The sequence below is a fragment of the Apodemus sylvaticus genome, chromosome 9, assembly GCF_947179515.1.
Source record: "Apodemus sylvaticus chromosome 9, mApoSyl1.1, whole genome shotgun sequence".
Taxonomy (NCBI): Eukaryota; Metazoa; Chordata; class Mammalia; order Rodentia; family Muridae; genus Apodemus; species Apodemus sylvaticus.
In genome coordinates, this window is record NC_067480.1 from 110,449,961 (window position 1) to 110,469,706 (window position 19,746).

General features: G+C 45.8%; 1 protein-coding gene across 2 annotated transcripts; it reads right to left on the bottom strand.

Moving 5' to 3' along the window:
• Positions 1-440: 440 nt before the first annotated feature.
• Positions 441-18,756, bottom strand: Mfsd9 (major facilitator superfamily domain containing 9). Of its 2 annotated transcripts, none has more exons than XM_052193185.1 (6): positions 18,590-18,756; positions 15,665-15,752; positions 14,040-14,083; positions 12,065-12,194; positions 9,322-9,531; positions 441-2,828 (listed from the first exon to the last, which is right to left on the bottom strand). In XM_052193185.1, exons 1-6 carry the CDS (start codon positions 18,710-18,712, stop codon positions 2,035-2,037), a joined length of 1,389 nt encoding a protein of 462 aa, XP_052049145.1. In that variant the 5' UTR covers positions 18,713-18,756; the 3' UTR covers positions 441-2,034. The 2 variants fall into 2 exon arrangements, with proteins under 2 accessions (XP_052049145.1, XP_052049144.1); XM_052193184.1 differs by having other exon boundaries at positions 18,578-18,756.
• Between the last annotated feature and the right edge of the window lie 990 nt (positions 18,757-19,746).

Consider the following 19,746-nt stretch of genomic DNA (forward strand, 5'->3'; position numbering starts at 1 on the left):
GTGGGTAAGCTCCCTTCACAAACACTCCATGTCTGTAAAGCAAGTTTCCACACAACTATATGGAGTAAACTATACGGAGGTAATCTTCACTTATAGAGGGGCAAATTGATGTGGCTCAACCTGATACTTCAGGCAGAGTTAGGGACCTTACACAAAAGAATTTAAAGAACACAGCACATGTTAACTGAGCAGATTTACTTTCAGCTAATTTCCCTGAGATTTTACCCCATAAAACAATATAAACTACACTCACCAGACCAGTGGTTGCTAAAGTTTTCTGTGTAAACAAATCAGCTTCATGGCTCCTCAAAGTGGGCCCTAGCAGGAATGTGCTGGGGCTGGAGCATGGCCACATCCCAGGATGTGACGGTCTAGGGACCACACTTTGAACAAGACACTAGATAAGATGAAATGTGGACAACTCTTCACCAAATAATAAGTCAGAACAGAAAAACAACCATCACATTAACAAATTCCCAAAGTCACTAATACAGGGTAATACAAGATGAAATGTGGACAATTGTTCACCAAATAAGAAGACAGAACAGAAAAACAACCATCACATTAACAAATTCCCAAAGTCACTAATACAGAGTAATAAGTGTTTTTTTGGATACTGATTGGTTTGTGTTTTCAGTATCTCCATGTGTCTTGCCAAGTTTAAAATCTCACTAAATTTGTTTCACTTAAAAAATAAAGTGCTATGGTTTTAAGAATATAAACATGGCTTCCATAAGCATTTGGAAGAAAAGTCCACTGTCTTTGAGAGTATAGTCTTGGTAGAAACACTTCTAAAACCTTAGTTCATTATGTCATACCATCAGTTCAATCACTGTCCGTTAGACGCCAGTCTCCATGACATTCAGATGCTGTGTGAGGACATGGCCACTTGCCTTGGTCCCTTAAGAGTTCTTAGTAACTGTGTTAAAATTCACAGTGGAAACAACTTAAAAATGATTTTTTTCCTCAAAATCAGAGAGGAAAGGGGATGGCATTCAAGCTAAAATATACTTCCAACAGTCATAAATATTTGAGTTTATCCCACATACATCAAAGCTATGAAAACATTCCTTTTTGATTTATAAATAGTAAATATTAGAGTTATGAAAAATCAGTGCATTGAAGTACCACTCACAATTACACGTTGAAAATGGGCATAACACACTAAAGGAATAATCAAGAGGATTATATGGAATGTGGATTTGAGGTCTGTGATCCCAGAAGTTGGGGCTCTGGGGGTGGGGAGCGTGTCCAAAGTCCAAAGTGACTGAGTGCCAAAGAGGAGAGACCATAGCCCTGAACGTTGCTTGTTCCTGGTGCAGTCTGACTCCTGAGACATGGGAAAGGGGGTGTACCCAAGTTGCAATCAGTAGGCTTAGGGCCCATGTACAATTAACTATTAAAAACAGTGCAGTCTCCAATTTCTACTTTAATCAAAACTATCGTGTTTCAGTGTTTCTCCCCCCTTTATGAGAAATGGCTACTGGGGCTTCAAAGCCCATAGGTCTGACTTTAGCAAGGCCTGTGTATCTAAATGTCTGGAGTAAGGGTTCAGCATCTGATGCTGCCAGCCCAGAAAGCAACAGGCTGGCTTAAGTAAAGCAGTGGTGTCGGTCTCTGGGACTTGGGCAGAGAAGCGGCTTTGGCTTCTGGGATTCTGGGGAGCTGTATTCCAGACAGGTGGCCAGTCTATGATTAACACTGAGGCTTCCAAGTCCCTCTCCCGCCTCTACTAGCATGCTGCCTTTCCCCAGAAGCAAATGTTAACTCTGCTGTGCCCAGGTGGAAAGGGAACTCTCTCAGGCAAGCTCTTGATACGGGTCCCCCTTTCCCCCAGCAGGGTTGTGCTCAGTCTAGACTTCCCTATCTGTAGCTGACTTCTGTTGGTTCTGCTGGCACGCCTGTGCAAGTGAGGACCGGGCACAGCCATCTGGGAATAACTAACTGCACTTGGACCACCCACTGTCTCTGAAATGACCATCTTTGACTCCGAGTTGTCTGATTCTAAATCTGTTTCTCCAAGTGGTTCCGATGCTACTCCCGTTTGAGTCTCTCACTCCCATCCCCACTGAAGGGAGGTCTGTTTAGAGTCATGATTAAAATAGCCACCAGGGCTAAAGCAGCACCCAGGCTTGGGGGTCCACAGGGACTGATCTCCTGGGCCACTCCAGAGAGTAGCGGGGCAAGGATGCGGCCCACTGCAGTCACAGACTGGCCCACACCTATGATGGTGCCACTGGCCTGGGCTCCGCCCACACTCAGTTGGAGGTCTGTGATGCAGGTTCTTCCAATGGCGGTGGAGAAGGAGAGAAGTGTTGAGGAGAAGACCACCATGGCCACGGAGCCAGTCGTCGAGTAGACCAGCAGCAGCAGGCAGGTGAGTGCGCTGGAGTGCAGGAGGACCATGTATGAGTTGTTCCTATACAACCGTAGAATGGGTCCCACAGCAAAGCCAGCCAGGGTACCCAGGGCACTGGTGTAACTGATGAGGTACCCTGTGGTCTTGGGCCGTACCCCAAAACGCTCATCCAGGGCCAAGACAAAGTTACTATAGTAGAGCATGACAGCCACCCCCATCAGCAAGCGTACGAGGAATATGTCCCATAGTGCAGAAAAGATCAGGTTCTTCATATCCTTCAAGGCCGACATGACTTCAGCCCAGGGCACCTGCACTTCCGTCTCACTCTTCCTGGCTGCAGGGGTGGTAGCCGCCCCCTGCAGTGAACCTTCTGATCTTACAGGTACTATAGTGTGCTTCCGATCCAAGCTCCAACCATTGTCTGAGATGTTGAGACTTGCTTCTCTCCAAGGTAAGAGCCAGACTAGACCTATTGAAAGGGTGAGAGACTTGTTAAGGTGGCCAGTGTGCTGGTTCTCACAGTGGCTCCTGGGGCAGTATAATGATGGGAAGAAGTATTTGTGTTAGATCGAGCACCCAAGCCAGTATGCTGAATTCCTACAGTGGCTCCTCATGTATGCCAAGTATTTGTGTTAGGTCAATCACCTGTGTTTTATACCAGATTTACTTGGTTGTGTGGAGTCCAGCTTTCCCACTGTCCCCACAGTTCTGCTGTGGCCTCAGGATCCCAACAATGGACCCTTGAGATGTAGAAAAGCTATTGAGACTACACAGGAAATAGCGACTGTCTTCTTGCTCATGTGCTGGTTTCTGTGGTGCCACTGCATAGCTACTCTTATGTTCATCAAAGTGTCCATCTAAAGTATCCATGTTCATTAAATGTATCCATGAGAAACTTTCTCAACAAACTTTCTAACTACCTAACTACCTGTCCACTCATCGATCCATCCCCGCGACCGTACATGGTTCCTAGAGTGCTTTTCCAGTGTGCTAATGACACCAGAAATATACAAACAAGCAAGTCAAAGCCCAGTGAAAAAAAGCCTGCTCTCATAAAACCCAGACCTAAAAATAGGCTTAGAGAGAACAGGGGCAGGAGGTGCAAAGTCATCTTCAGTCTCATAAAAAGTTGGAGGCTAACCTGGGCTATACTGACACTTGGGTAAAACTGCTTTTGTGTAAAATCTTCCTGGGTCCTGTAGCCAGGCCACAAGTTTTGCTAGCACACCTTAGACTAGGAGAGAAAACAGGGATGTTCTCATGGTTCACACGGATAGACAGCAAGGCAGGAAATGAGCTTGGGACTGTGAGACACCATAGTCTAATTTCTTATCTGGAGAAACACAGAGAGGTGGAGATGCTCGACCCCTGGGATGAGAAAACCAGAGGCGTCTCACTCATGCCTACTGAGAACAGCTGGGAGCACCAGGAAGCTGCACTTAGCTGGATCCTTCTCCCACCCCTCTGGTATGCTCTGCCTTGTCCCAGGACTGCCTATTCCCAGATATCTAAAGTGGGATAAAGAGATCTCTACTATTTAGCCAGCATAGTCAGGAACATGTGCAACTAACTGAACATTGCTAGTACACCCCACATGAGACCCCAGGCTCAGGCTGAGGCACTATACCAAACAGCACCATCACTGGGATCTAATAATGCAGAATGTGGTTCCCCAAGCAAAACAGCCACCGCCTTCACCACAGCATCTGTGTCCACGTGCAAGAATTCATGACACACGTATGCAATCATACATGTGTGCCAATAACAGTCAGAAAGAGGAGAGGCTATGAATTTGAGCCTAAGTGTAGAGGATGGGAGGGCTTGGAGGAAGGGTCTGGAGATAGGACAGGGAAGGGCCAAGTGATATATTTTGATTAAAGTTTGTTTTAAGATAATTGTTTTAAAATAAAAGAATCAATCACCATGCAGACATTCCCTCATAGGAGGAGCTTGAGATTCCAGGGCTCCTCCCAAACCATCTGTGTATAATTCTACTTTAATTAGATAAGATATCAAGAAGTGTCAAAGGAAGTTCTAGACCATGTAGGCTGGGGGAAGCTGATTAAGAGGGTCTGCATCTATGTCGCGGTTAGAGGGGGGGCATCAGCCATGCCACTGCAAACTTCCCAGTGTGGCTGCTCAGAATCACGTAGGCTACTGACAGCCATCCTCACCCAAGCTCTGCGGTAAGAAAGCACTATAGTCCACTGGCTTCCCGGGCTGGACTTTGGTGTTGCCCTCTGCTTCCTTCTTGGAACGTTTTAAGGATGGATAGGCATCCTTTCGTCTTCCCTGAGAAAGAGGTCTGTCTACAAAGAACCTCCACAGTCATGCTTCGAAAAATATCAAACATTTATCTTTTCTTCTATCATAAACTTGTGTTTATAACCTGGGTGGAGGGGTGTGTGGGTTCAGATCCTGATAGAAATTATAAAGTGGTTCTGTTACAACTGAAATTAAACACATGGACTTCGCTTCCTGGATCTGAAATTAACCCAGCATGGAGTGTACTGCTTATTATCATGCCCCAGGTGAAGGTTCAAACCCCCAAGCAAATTGGCATATGATTAAACAGATGGGCAAACAAACAGTCTGCTTGGTTTTCCTCTCATTTGCAAAGCTGTTCATCTAGACCTGCCCATGCCATGGTCTCTGGGCAAAGAGGAAGAGTCTCTGAGAACCTAGCTCACTCAAGGGTGGCAAAATGCAGGGGTGTGTGTGTGTGTGTGTGTGTGTGTGTGGAGGGGAGACAGGGCAGTTTTATTCATCGACTATCATGGAACATGTTCAGGGACATGTATAGAAGGGAGGTCATTCGGCATAATGCTAGCCCTTGTCCCGTATGTTGCAGAATGTAAGCAGGATACCAAAATAGCAACAAAATTCTGGAAATTCCTGTTTGTTAAGAATGACCAGGCAAAGAGGAATGAAGCAAATGTCTGAAGCGAATGGTGAAAGGAATGCTGGGAAAGACAAATGAGAAGAATCTGGGCTGCAGAGGAGTACTCGGGCAAAGCCTTCCGGGGGGAGCCAACCTGCATGTGTGAGGTACAGCTGTGCAGCTGGGGGAAAGAACATGGCGCCACCTGTCACTAGGTATCAGGATGAATAAGGCCTGACATTACCCCTGACCAAAGGGACCAAGAGAATCTGTGGCTAAACATGCATAGATGCTCTCTTAATCAAACAAACAAACAAACAAACAAACAAACAAACACTTCCATACTTTATTGAAAAACTTAACAGATCTATTAAAAATGGAGATGTTTTCATATAGACTATAATAACTAAGATAATATACTATAGAACAAAATGATGGAATCAGTCCCTACCTTTGCCATACCCCCAAAATGAACTCAAAATGGATTGGAGATGAATCCCAGACCTAAACACACAATGCCTTGAAGAAAAGGGAGAAAGGCCACTTGCCAGAGCTGGGCTTGGCAAGGGTGTTTCCAGTACATGATCACAGGGACAGGTAACAAAAGCAAAAGCTGGGAGAGCAGACCCAGGCGATCTGAAAGGCTTCCACACAGCAGGGCAACAGTCTCTGAAGTCAATGGATAATGTAAAGAGTAGGTATTATTTGCAGTACTCAAATCTGATAAAAAGTTAATATTACGTCACACAGAACTGAGCCATGGGACAGAAATGCGGGCACAAAGTCGCACTTCATGTGAGGGATTATTAGGAGCTGATGCTGGCCAGGAGAGGGAGAATTTGCTCTAGGGGTGTGGCCACCGGTAGGTCTATCACCCTGCAGTGAATTAACACATGAGTGTATGCGCTGCACTCATGACATTATGCTGATGTTGTTCTGTGTTTATAAAGGTATAAGCTTACTGGCTATAAAATGGAGGGGTGAATTTCCTCAAAATACAATGTATGGAATTCTTAAACAATTAAAAAAAGTAAAACTATTTTATCTGAAGAATAAGTGTATCCCAGATCTAAGGCTGGAAGAAAGGATCCAAAGTTTAACATTTCTCACTGTTACCTGACACATTTGTATCCAAAGTATTTCAAGTGTGTAACAACATTATAGCAATTAAATTTTTGTAAATTCTCTTTTAAAAGTTAAAATCTGAGCTATACAAGGTGTTCCTTCAACCAATAACAAAAGGGCCAAAGAAAATAAGAGCAGGACTTATGTAAACACATTTGTTAATGGTCAGCAAAATGGTGTCCAACATCATCACTAGCAAATAGAGTCCAAGTCATTGCCATACTAAGGTTTTAGCTCCTCTTCTAGGGGATTACTGTATGACGGCAATGCTGTGATAGTGAGAAAGCCTATAGAGTGCTGGTGGGATGCAGACCTGTCCAGTCACCATGTGAGCAAGAGAGAGTGCCTATGGAAGGGACAGGGTAACACAGTCCCCATCTCTGGAACAGGGCCAGCCGGGTATGGGCCTCTGCGAGTGTTGATAGTTTCTTGGAGTAAGACTTGTTTGTATAAAAATATACATACTTTATTTCATATTCCTCCTTTGGGAAAATATTCCCCCTGACAAACTTATCAGAGAATGTCCTTCTCTGCCAAGGTTGATGACTTCATGATAATCAGAGACAGCATGAGTCCAGGAGGCAAGCATGTGTCTCTGTTCTTAGCAAAAATGGTAAACACTGTGACCTTCAGAACAGTCCTTAAGGCTGTGGGACAGAACTGTGAAAACATGAGTTCAAAAATATATAAGTTCTCAAACTATGTGAAATGTAAGGATGCAATATGAATTATTTGAGGGGCTTCACAAACCTCAAAGAACAGAGGCAGCTGTACTATGAGCCAGCTTGTCAGAAAGATACAAAGGCAGACAGACACCCCAGTTCAAGGTCAGCTTGGGACACAGAGAATGTAGGTCCAGGCATGGTGATCAAGGTGATCTTAGAGCTGGATCCCACCCAGCTAGTTTATTGTCTATGTTTATAAGGCAGGCCTCTGAATTCATTTGCAATGTTAAGAAAAATGTAAATGCTGTCTTTTCCTAGTAATCAAGGGGCTAAGGTTAAAAAATGCTGATTGGTGGGATAACCAAGGAAACCTGGGGTGGATGATTGAATTGATATGTAAATAAAAGACTGGGCTTTGGTTGGAGAGACCGGAGCTGTCTAGTGATCTTCAGAAAGCTGTCTCAAGCAGAACACAGGCTGTCAGCTGGTACCTACAATTTGACTTGTAGTTTGCTTTTTGTTTTTTTGTTTGTTTGTTTTGTTATTCCTGAACACACCTTCCTCAGGCCTCCTCTCCGAGCTGAGACTGGTCCTTAGCAAGAGAGGATCATCAAATTAACTTTCATTCTTGAACAACTCTGTCTACTCTGTTATGATTGTTTTATTAATGTGTATGTGAGTGTACGTGTCTGTGTGAGTTATATGTGCACAAGTTGGGTCCTGAACTGCTATCTGGGTTTGTGGGGCTGTAGCATCTGGAGTCTGTTACCAGCGAAGGCCTGGTGGACGTTCCTGTTCTGGACTGCCTCCTGAGGCCATGTGGATGTCTGGGGATTGTGTAGAACTGGCCCCACTCCTGGCCTGGGCTTCATGGGAGAGCTGTCCCATAGAGGAAGAGAGCTGATCCTACCATTCACCAGATGTAGTTCCAAGGAGAGCAGGGTTCACACAGGGTCCAAGAAGCATAGCAGAGCTTGCTATGACTTGTGAGTCAGCCTTGAGGGCATAAGTATGTGACACAGGGCTCTGCCACCTGTCTGCTCTGCTTGTTTGAATATTCTTGACCAAGGGAGTGGCACTATTAAGAGGATGAAGTGTATCACTGTGGGGGTGGACTTTGAGACTCCTGTGCTCAAGCTCCAGCCAATGTAGAAGACAGCCTCCTCCTGGCTGCCTGCAGAATCCAGTCACCTTCTACTGCCTGCAGATGAAGTTGTAAAACTCTCAGTTCCTCCAGTACTATGTCTGCCTGGATGCTACCATGCTTCCTCTCATGATGATGATGGGCTAAACGTTGAAACTATATACCAGACCTAATTAAATGTTTTATGTATAAGAGTTGCCTTGGTCATGGTGTCTCTTCATAGCAAAAACCAAAACAAAACAAAACAAAAAAAAACCCTAACTAAGAAATCTGCTATATGGTGCTATGGGCAAGGGAAAGATGCCCTTCCCCATCCATTGCCCTCACCTCCTGCAGTGGGTGGGTGAGCTAGCCCTGCCCCTCACCTGCTGTTGCATTCAGAGGAATGGGCTCTGCACCTTATCTGGCCAGCACCATAGAGTTGGCCCTGATTGTGGGGGATGAAAGTGAGTTATCCCCAAGGGTATGAGAGTAAGAAAGCTGTCCTAGCCCCTGGACTGCTGCAGCACTTGGTAGAACAGGCCCTGGGCCTCATCTGGGCAGCACAATAGAGCTGGCCCTGATGGCTTGGATAGGGCTAGAGAGTTGGTTCTGCCCCTGGCAGCCATTTCATTGGATGAGCTAGGCAGGCCAGTGCTGGAGAGCTGGAGAGCTTGCCCGGGTAGTGAGTGTGCAGGACAACTGGCAGGCTGACCAGCTCAGATACCTCCCAGGCCCAGATTCAGGGCTTTGAGTTGGCCCAGCCCAATATCTACCCAATCTATGAACTGCTGGAACTCATGAAGAAACCAGTCCTGCAGATAGATCCAAAGCTGGATCTCCATGACACAGGGCACCAACAGGATATTCAAGAGGGGTCCCAGTGTATCCCAGTATTGGCAGCATAGCAGAAGTCAGGGACTCAAACCAGACCAGCAACTCATCGCAATCAGCATTTGCAAGCAAAAAAGTATAGACAAAAGGGTATACTGTCGGACACACTGTGACACATTACAGCTTCCATACCGAGATATTTTTTTCCCTGTAGGGAGATGAGGGGAATGGGGTGCATGACGTGACACTCACAGAGAACAGATAAAATGTTACGAAGAATCACAAGAAGATAGACTTGTGGGTTTTAAGTATACATGCCCAACCGGGAACTCACCAGCATTGAGGAGGAAGACAGAGCAGCAGATGAAGGCTGTCACATAAAATCCACCATCCAGTTCAGTCAGATACCCACCAACTACAGGGCCCAAGATGAAGCCTACACCTGAGGCTGTGTTGAACTGTCCCAGCACAAGTGGTCGATCCTTCTCTGTTACCAGGTCAGAAAGCAGTGCTCTGGAGATGGAGAGGGTGTGTTTAAAAATACCTGCAAGGGAGAGGATATGTGTTCTGTAACCTACAGAACTCCAAAGGTGCAGACCCCTCTGGGTTGCTCTTCATCTCTAAGCCAAATGGAGTTCTGGATTCCATTTTCTCTGAACCACTGTGGCTTGTAGGAATGGACTCCAAAGCCAGCACGGTTATGTGGCTGGTCACATCTAGCACTGAGTGCCTCAGACTCATATGCTAGATGAGATATGCTTACCCGTATCTCATCTTGACACCCCAACATTCTTTGTCATCTGACTGAAATTCCTGGTGGCTGTTAGTTTGCAGGTAGTCCAACTATCCAGAAACGACCTCAATATGGACTACAGGGCGGATTTCTGGTGTTTAAATAAACTCTAGCATTTCTCAGGAATTTGTGAAATTGGAAACAGTTCCCATCTGTGAAAGAAGTCATTTCCTTCAGCTTTGGCAGAAGGAAGAACCGGCTACCTGTGGTCGCATATGGGAGGCCATGCTGGCCTTGAGCGTCCCTCAGTATCACAGGCACCAGTTATACATCTCCAGGTCCATGTGAGCACCCTAGCACTCCTCACCAGCCTTCCTCTCCTCTTTATAACCCAAGGTTTCCCCACTACTGCTGTTCTCACTATTTTCTCTCTCTCCCTCTCCCTTCCCCCTCGATATCTACTAACTCTTTCTCAGTATGCTCTACTCAGTATCTTACCATCTGTCTGTCTCTGTATATCTACTTACTGTTTCTCACTATGCTCTATCCTCCATCTCTGTCTCTCTGTGTCTCTCTCTGTCTCTGTCTCTCTTTCTCTGTCTCTTGCTATCTTGCTCTACTTTCTATGTTGTCCCATTCTCCACATCCAAACTGCTGGCCACGCCCAGTCTCCTTTCTCTCTCTGCTCTGCATATTCTCTCTTTTTCTTTTACCCCCAATTAAATCCATAGCCATACAATAGGTCCATCATGTCGAACGTCTCTTTACTGCGCCCTCTCGCACACAGTGGCTTTCTCACAGTTACCTGATTACCATGGTTTCTTTGCTCACTCACTACAAATTATTACTGCATGCTAGTCTACACCACCACTGACCTACCTGTGGTTAGCAATGAGCTACCTAAAAACAAATAAATAAACAAAAAATAAAACCAACCAACAAATAAACAGCAAAACCCACCCTCATGGAATGTAGATTTTTCTTGGGGTAAAGTATACAGGATATATTACAAGGTAATGAGGGATATGAGTGGGAACAGTGGACAAGAAACTTATGAGAAGAAACACGAGGCATCTTCATTTAACTGGCGCCAGCGACCACATACTAGTAAGACTCTAGTGCTTTCATATAACCAGTGCCAACTGCTTCCTACTGGTTAGAGACTTGTGAGTTTGTGTGCTGATGACCTGATGGCTCTGACATGCGGATTATTTGACATCCATGTGAGGAATACTTAGGAATATATCGACGAGCCCTGGGAATGGTTGCCAGACATTTTAGTCGACACCTATGAGTTCCTTGCAGATCACTGTACATCATTCCAAGCTGTAACATGAATAGTGGAGTAGAGTGAGGTGTAGTACTGAAGACACACCATCAACCAAACAATAAGATAATAAATGCAACACCAGGATGCATGTGAACAGCTATATTTAATTTAGAATGTGCTGGTGGCATTGGATAGTGGACCACATTTAACAAGAGAGCTTCTAAATGTACAGCCAAGAGCAAAACCACCGATATGGGGGAGGGTGGAGTCAATAACTCTCCTGTCCCACATGCGTGACAGTGCCAAACGAGCAAAGCCTCAGCTGTGTTCGAGTGGTGGAGCGCTCTTCTCGGTGGTGTTAATGGAGCGAGAAGTTATGAGGGAAGACCTGTGGTCCAGCAGCCTGGTGACTAGGGTAACAGAGTCTGTCCATGCTATACTAGCTAAGGAAAAAAAAAAGGTGAGATCTGGAGCTCTGGATGCTAACAAAGGCAAGGAGGGATACAGTGTTCACAGCAGGTCCTCACCCACCAGACACCTATGGGTGCCGTTTCCAAGAGTTGATAAAATGTCTCCCTAAAGGCCCAAGGTGAAGGCTATCTCAAGGTGTTAGAAATAGTCAAGAGCAATCTGGAGAAAGGAGACCAACTCCAGGTTCTCTGACATAGAGATACAGTCAGCAGTCAGATCTCCAGGGTGCTTCAGCAAGACTTCTGAGCCACATCTCAGTATGAATCACAGTGCTGGCTGAAGGCATTTCACATGGTCTTAACTGTCCAACATGGAGAGGTAGGGCAATAGAAAAGAGATAGATCAGGTACGACAGATTAATTCACACTAACAAGTCTGAGAGGCTCTGTTGCAGGCTAGGATGGGAGCTTTGGATAAGTTACCAGAGGGGCTGCCAATAATAAATGCTCAATAAACAGCAACAATAATCAAGTGATCACTGCCGCCATTACTACAGCCATTGGCCTCTGTAGGTGAGCACTTGGTGAAGAGGAATTTTGGAGCAGACTCAGGTTCACACAGAGATGTACCCTGTGAACACAATCCTCTGGGATCAGAACTCACCCACGGGGACTCTAGCAAGCGTAAACAGGAACACGTTGGTGGACATTCCAAGGAGGAGATAGCCCAGGGCACTGAGCAGGATGCACACCAGCAAGGAGGACCGTCTTCCGACCACATCACTCCAGCAGCCCTGAGAGGAATAAGCAGAGGCCAGCAATAGCAACGGGCGCCACACAGATACCAACACAACATGGCCCAGGAGATGTCAGGGAGTCGGGAATGTGTATGGTTGCATCATGCCCATGTCTCATGCTATTTTCTCTAACACCAGGTGAGACATGATGCTTGATGCTTCAGCAGCCGAGAAATTCACTGGCTGGTGAGGTAAAAGGTCAAGTTCCAAAGCCTCGTTTCCATCTTCATTTTTATTGGTTTATGAAACAATAAAAAGCTCCTTGGAAACCAGGTTGTTTGGGAATTTAGAAAATACTGAAAATGGAAGTGAATGGGAGAAATAGCCCCCATGTTCCCAGATCTATGCAATCGCAGGCCATCGTGGAAGAAAGAGGCTCAGACAGGGGTGTGTTGGGTAAGGGGCCAGGTCAGCCCTCTGTTCTCATCCTTCCTCTGTCCCTCACAGAAACACCCCAGCTAAGACACATCAAGCCCTCTAGGCAGATGACAGAGCTAGTCAGAGAATGCGGAGTGTCCGCCTGTGGCTTCGCCGGCCTGTCCGCTCTTCTTTCTCTTCCTACAGTTCACAGAACCCTCAACTGGGATATTAGGAAGAGTCAACATTGTTAAAAGATGTATTATTATTTTATGTGCCTGAGAGTTTTGCCTGTATGGATGTCTGTGTCACATATTCATGTAGAGCCCAAGGAGGACAAAAGAGGACATTGGATCAGGCTGGGCAAAGGGGCACATACCAAGCCCTTGAGAAGCAAATCTCTAGGTTCAAGGCCAGTCTGGTCTACCTAGGGGCTTCCAGGATACAACTAGCTGCACAGAGACAGCCTGCCTCCAGTGAAATACAACAAAAGAATAGAGGGCATCGCGTTCCCTGGAAAAGGGGTCACAGGCAGTTGCGAGCTGTGCTGTGGTGCTAAGAACTGAGCCTGGAGCGGAGAGCGCTCTCAGCTGCTGAGCCCTCTCTTGAGTACACGCCAATTTAGTGTCTCAAAAACCTGAAATAAAGATAAATCAAGGAGTAATTGTTTACGCACTTGACAATATTTGTAGACTCTCATTCAACGCCTTTTAAAGTAATTCCTTGATCAGGAAGCAGCCGGGAAAGCACAAGCCAAAATGCGATGCCAGCCACTTGCTTCCTGGTAGCCTGTGAGACTAGCTGATTACTGAGTTTACTGACTGCGGCATTAAGGCCTCCAGACCTCCAGCCTGCTGCCTTGGGGGGCAGGGGGTGGGGGGCACGGTTGGGGAGAGAGGGATGGGATGCTTACTGACAGTCTGGACTTGAGACTACCAAGTGGCCAGAAGAGGGACAGAATCCCTTCTGATTCCCCATGTACCATCTTTTGGATCCATAACCAATCGATTTAAAAGTTCTACCAAATACTCTCATAAATAATGAGACAATTAGGTCAGTGTACATGCTTCCATACAGAAAGCATCCTAGAAATGCAGGTGGATTTGACTGCAATCCATTACATGAATCAAATAATGGGTGATAGCTTCTGTTTATATTCTTTTTCTCAAAAATCAGCACTGAGTCACAGGGTCAGGGTATTATGATATAATACATTCCCCCCTCAACATGTTCGAGAGGCTCAGTGTGCCTCACAGAAGACAACATCTGCGTCTTTGAAGCACACATCTGCCCAGAGACCAAAGGGCAGAGAACAGGATTCTACCTAACAAAGCTGCATTTTATAACCACCTGCACAGCCACTGTCCAGTAGCCCTGAGCCTCTGTTTCATAAGCACATGGTGGAGGACCCACGGTGGCCCGTGCCTAAGAGCTGGAGATGGGCTGCTGGATAGAGAGGAACTTACTTGACCGAGGACAGCTTACCACAAAAGTGCTGGAGAAGAGTTGCAAAATGCCATATGAGGAACCTGAAAAACAATTGGTAATGTTAGAAAAGGCGTGGGTGTAGCTAAATGAACGCGGCAACAATCTGGTAGAAATCAGCAGAACACTAAGGGGAGATGGCATCTCCAGGAAGCTAAACTGTTCTGCATCTTCTCTAAAACAATTTAAAGGCCTCTAAAATAAAATGTCAGCAAGCAGATGAGAAGCAGAACAATGGCCTGTCTCGTCGGGGACCCGGAAGTAGCCCTGTGCTATCTTAGAGAGCAAACCTCAGAATCCTGGAAAACTGCGAACCAGCACTGAATCCTTAACACTCACTCATGAAGCTCGAGCATTGTAGAGGTAAGAGAAGAATAGGGCCTGCTGTGTTCATGACTAGACGCATCACAAACAATGTTCGCTAACACCAATGACAAAGGGAGTGCCAACAAAATGGGCAAATTTTAAACAGAAAAAGCTCTAGTTATTTAAGGAACTTACAGAGTTCCTTCCTTCCCACCCCTCAGTATGCAACAGGTCCATTTGACCTTTTTCTTTTAAAGGTCGACAAGTTACTGGGTGGTCAACATAATTAATGTACACATCTTGAGTGGGAAATAATAAGCAGAGCAGGGATCAGGATATATAAATATAGATATAGGTAGAGGTAGATATGGATATATATGTATGTGTGTATACATATATACATGTGTATATGTGTGTATACATATATACATGTGTATATGTGTGTATACATATATACATGTGTATGTGTGTATACATATATACATGTGTATGTGTGTGTATACATATATACATGTGTATATGTGTGTATATGTGTGTATACATATATACATGTGTATATGTGTGTATACATATATACATGTATATATGTGTGTATACATATATACATGTGTATATGTGTGTATACATATATACATGTGTATATGTGTGTATACATATATACATGTGTATATGTGTGTGTACATATATACATGTGTATATGTGTGTGTACATATATACATGTGTATATGTGTGTATACATATATACATGTGTATATGTGTGTGTGTGGTGTGTGTAAACCTACACCACACACACACACACACACACACACACACACACACATACACACACGATGTGGGAAACTGCCTAACTTCTTCTCCAACTTATGGAGGACTCTAGGGCAGTTAGCATTAAGGGTGTTTCAGTGCACATTCTAAACCCTGGGGCCTCCTGTCTCTTTTACAAATGGAGAAAATTTGGATGGAATTTCATGCTGCATGGGCAGAAGGTCCATGGGCTTCTGGGATGTGCTGGTGGTATGGGATGCTTACAGCTAGTTTTCCAAAGTGGCCACCCAAACAAACCCTTTCCTGTTAGGTGTCACTTCCTTAGGCTGCACCTTTGGACTCACAGTAAGTTGCAGAACTGTGCTTGTGGACAGGAGGCCAGAGGCTGCGCCTTGCCTGTAGCATACCCAGTCCAAACTACCAGAGGCCCAGGAAGCGGCCCTGCCATCAGTATGGGTAGTGGAGATAACTCACACCTCAAAAGCCTTCCTGAAGGCGGGCGATTGGGGAAGGATTTCAGTGTTTTGCAAATAAGCAGGTTTATAACCACTCACCTACTATTCCAGCAATGATGGGACTTACTCCAAGGGATCTGACATGAAGATTCAGCAATGGGACCACCATGCTGACACCAAACAGGTCCTGTGAAACCAAGGAGGGGCTCGAGTTAGTACTGGAGCTTGGCACTATTTAAACTGCTGACCCTAACGCTATAATTCCATTTCAAACACAAAACCTGTATCTAAGCTTCTGAGTAAAGAAGAAACCATGGCAGTAGACCACCGCAGCCAGGTTAAAAGTTATGATGGAATCCAGGTAAGTCTGAGTGCCTGACTACTGTGCAGGCCAGGGTCAACTTTCATTTCAGCTTCTTTGTGACTGGCCTTTTACATCAAGGAGGATGCACAGTGCAAGTCCCCCACCTGAAGCAAAACAAGAATGAACTGAAACCCCAGTGTTGTGCGGATGATGAAGAAGGGTGGTCTGCGCTTATTGTTAAAGCTGTTTTTGCTCCAGTAAGAATCTCAAGTTACAGAGAAGAACTGACGGACCACAGACTGTACTTTTTAAGACAGCCTCATTATGTAGCCCAGGATGACCTCGAGCCTCAGCCTTCTGAGAACTGATGTCACAAGTGTGCTTCAAAATCTGTCACATATCAATACCTGAGCCCAGGAAAGCATGCGGAAGGAGGCAGGCTGGTGAAATACTGATATCCTTAGACTAGGAACTATGGAAGGTATAATATAGGCTCAGAGCAGGAGCTGGCAATATCACCTCAGCACTCAGTGGCTCTAAAATATCACTCCTTTTACCAGGAAGGCTACAGGCTGACTCTTTCTTGGAAAGTTCTAATGTAGGAGCTCTCCTTTAGTGCAGTAAGCACTTCCTGATCGACAGTTCCCACAGAGCTACCATTTTTCACACTATGCATCTGACAGCCCCTGTTTTTGTGCCTATTTATAAGGAAGTCAGCATGATGGGACCACCTAACCTTCCTCCATGCCTCAGCCTTTCCCAAGGGAAAACGATGAACACATCTGAGCATCTCTGCCTTGTACAGGGAATGGAACCCAGGGTTTCTCCACTGCTGGGCTACCTTGATGAAGATAAATTGTCACCGGCTACAGGCTGGGAAGAGGGAAAAGAAACTGACCAGGTATCTGGAGAAAAGCAGATGAAATCAAGAGACCTCAGCATCATCCCAGTTCAACCAAAATGCACCAAAGAAATCGGTTTAGTATTGAGAGCTAAAACTACAACATTTGACAAATGACTTCTCCAATCTCATGCCCTTCCTCTTCCAATCAGAAATCATTTTTCTGAAGCCTTTGGGGTCTCGGAGTACATGAAAACAGTGACTAAACTGTGCACAATATCATCTATTACTTAAAGGTCAGCATAAGCTCCTTCAACAATACATCAGCTGTCTATGATAAGGTTCTTTGCATCATTTCTCATTGAAAAAAATCCTTAACCTTTTAAAAACTATTTGGAAATGATATGTATTTCCCTCAAGATGTGCTCTTGGGTATATTATTCTCTTAAATATATTATTACACTTCTCAAAATTTTACATCAGACTGGATTTACCCTGTGCGCGGCATATGGAAAGCAGGAGAGAGGCTATGAGTAGCCAGGTCTGTGCTGGACAGCTGCACGGAAGGAAGAGGGGATGAACTGCTTGGTTTCACCGTAATTCCCAAACTATCCTGAATTCCAACTCCTGAGAGCTGCCATTGTCCTCTGGGTGAAGTCTGCATGTTCCAAGTGAGGGTCTTTTCCACAAACAACCTAGGTGCCCTCAGGTGGGGCCTCAGCAGGTTGGAGACAGGCATCGCCCGAGTGGTGGCATTCAGCATCCTCTCCCAGAATAACCCAAACTCAGCAGCTTTGAATTCTGAATAAGCAGACTGCACAGAGGAGGAAAGTGGCGTCTGCAGCCCTACAACGCACGTTAGACTCCAGAGTCACGGCATGGAGCCTGCGTGAAGGGGACCTGCAAAGTGCACTTTAGGCAGAGATGTCTCTCAGGCAAGGCACTCAATACCGCCCAGCTCGGTAAATACAGGCATTTGGTGAAATCTCCTTTCTTCAAGATTCTAACACGTATTAATTAAACAGAACCTCTACCAACTATTGGACAATTTGAAATCCGAACAGAGGCTGCCTCTCTGCTCCTCAGTTACATAGCTCAGCCCGCCAACTCCTAATTTCAGCAACCCTTCAGTCTTAAAAAAGAGTAGACTTACTTCATCTGGACAGGGAACAATTCCTGTTTGTCAGGTTCAGGGAAATCAGATTGATACTTGCCACAAAGTCTTTTCCCATTGATCATTCAACTAATTGGTTCTGACTGCTGGATAAAGAAATCCTATTGAAAGATTTTTTTCCTGATGCTTGTAACCAGGCCTATTGAACCAAACCTAGCCTTGAAGGAGGAGCCAGTGTGAATCAGGATCTCTGCACTGAAAACGGTCCAAGACTACGACTGTAAATTCTCTGGAAGCAGAAGCTGCTTATGATGTCAGTGCTCCAGGGCATGTACCACTCGAGGTTGGGAATTCAGAAACTTCATTAATAATAAAACTTCATTAATAAACGGATGGATGAAAGAATAACTCAAGCTTCTCATTCTACAGGGCAAAGGACCATTTGTGAACCAAACCAATACACACATGCACATAAATTATAACAAAACAAAAACACGTGCCATTTTGCCAAAGGCAGTTGTGTGCAGTTCACCCGTGAGTGACTTCCAATCTCCAACTTCAAGGCCTCCAGTCAAGAGTCAAGGAGTCACACCTGAGGTCGGTGGTGAAAGGACAAGAGAAGGGACCTCACAGCATGCGTCAAGCCCAGGGCTGGAGCTGTGTAAATGCCCGGAAAGTTGAAGTAAGCGCAGCCCTGCCAAGACCCCAGGTCTGCAGAGACTGCTTTTCCCCAGCCCCGGGGCGGGCACTCACCAAGAAGCCTACCAGGTAGAGCCAGAGCAGGAAGCGGCGGGAGCTCACAGCACTGGACGATGCTGTGGCCGTCACCGGGGTCTCCGAGACTAGACTCTGCCCCAAGGCCCCACGTCCCCGGACCCCCAGCGCCATTACCCTGCGGGCTGGGGGTGCGGACAGCTTAGCCGCCTGCAGACCACGCCCCGCCGTGGCCACGCCCAGGATTGATCACGCCCATCGCGGAAGCGATCTGTGTGCGCCTGCGCAGATGGAAGGTTGCCGCTGAACAGGTCGGCAGACTCCTCTACCGCGGGTGTCTTAATTCAAGATCGCAAGTTCTGTGACAAGTGACTGGTGCCATCTTTTCTCGCTCCCTGGTGGTGTAAGGCAGGAAGGAATTGTGTCTTTTTGCTAGTACCAGGTTTTCTTCAGTGATAGCCGTTCTGGCTTTAAGGATCACAGACCCAGGGCCCTACTTCCTACTTGGCTTGCCAGACCTGGAACTAGTTAAGGTGGCTGTGGAAGCTTTCCTGTGCATTTGGAAAACAATGGGTAGTAATTTAGAGCGTTTTCTAGATATCTGAGAAGCCTATATAGTATTAGTGAGCACTTTGTAGCTCTACTAGGGAAACTGGACAGAAATAGGCTCAGAGTTGGGCGTCGGGGAGAACAGCAGCACACCACGAAGAGCAGGAAGACTTGGAAATAATAAAGGTACAATAGAGAAATACACAAAGTTATAGAACACGTGGCATAAGGAAGTGTACGACTTGGAGGGCTTGTTGTGGCATCTGCTTAATCCAAGGGAACTCAGATTTCAGGTTGATGTAGAAGACAAAATCTGTAATCTTGAACTACTGATGGATCAGCATATTTAAAGCCGGAAACCAGGAAGAGAGGAGGAGCTGGGCGGGCTGTAGCATTGCCAGTCCTTAGTTAAGATAAAGGGTTGGGCAAGGGTGTTTCCATCAATCAGGATAGGAGTTGGTTCCTGGACCTGGGAACATGACATTTGTTTGACCCAGCCAACAAGGTGGACAAGTTGTCCTTGGGATGTCTGGACTCAGACAACTGTTTCCTCACAACAGAAGCTGCTCAGCAATGGGGAAGTCCCCAGCTCCCTAGGGCCTGGAGCCTTGAATTTACTTTCTCCTTGTCATTAAATGGAATCTGGAAACAAAATGGTA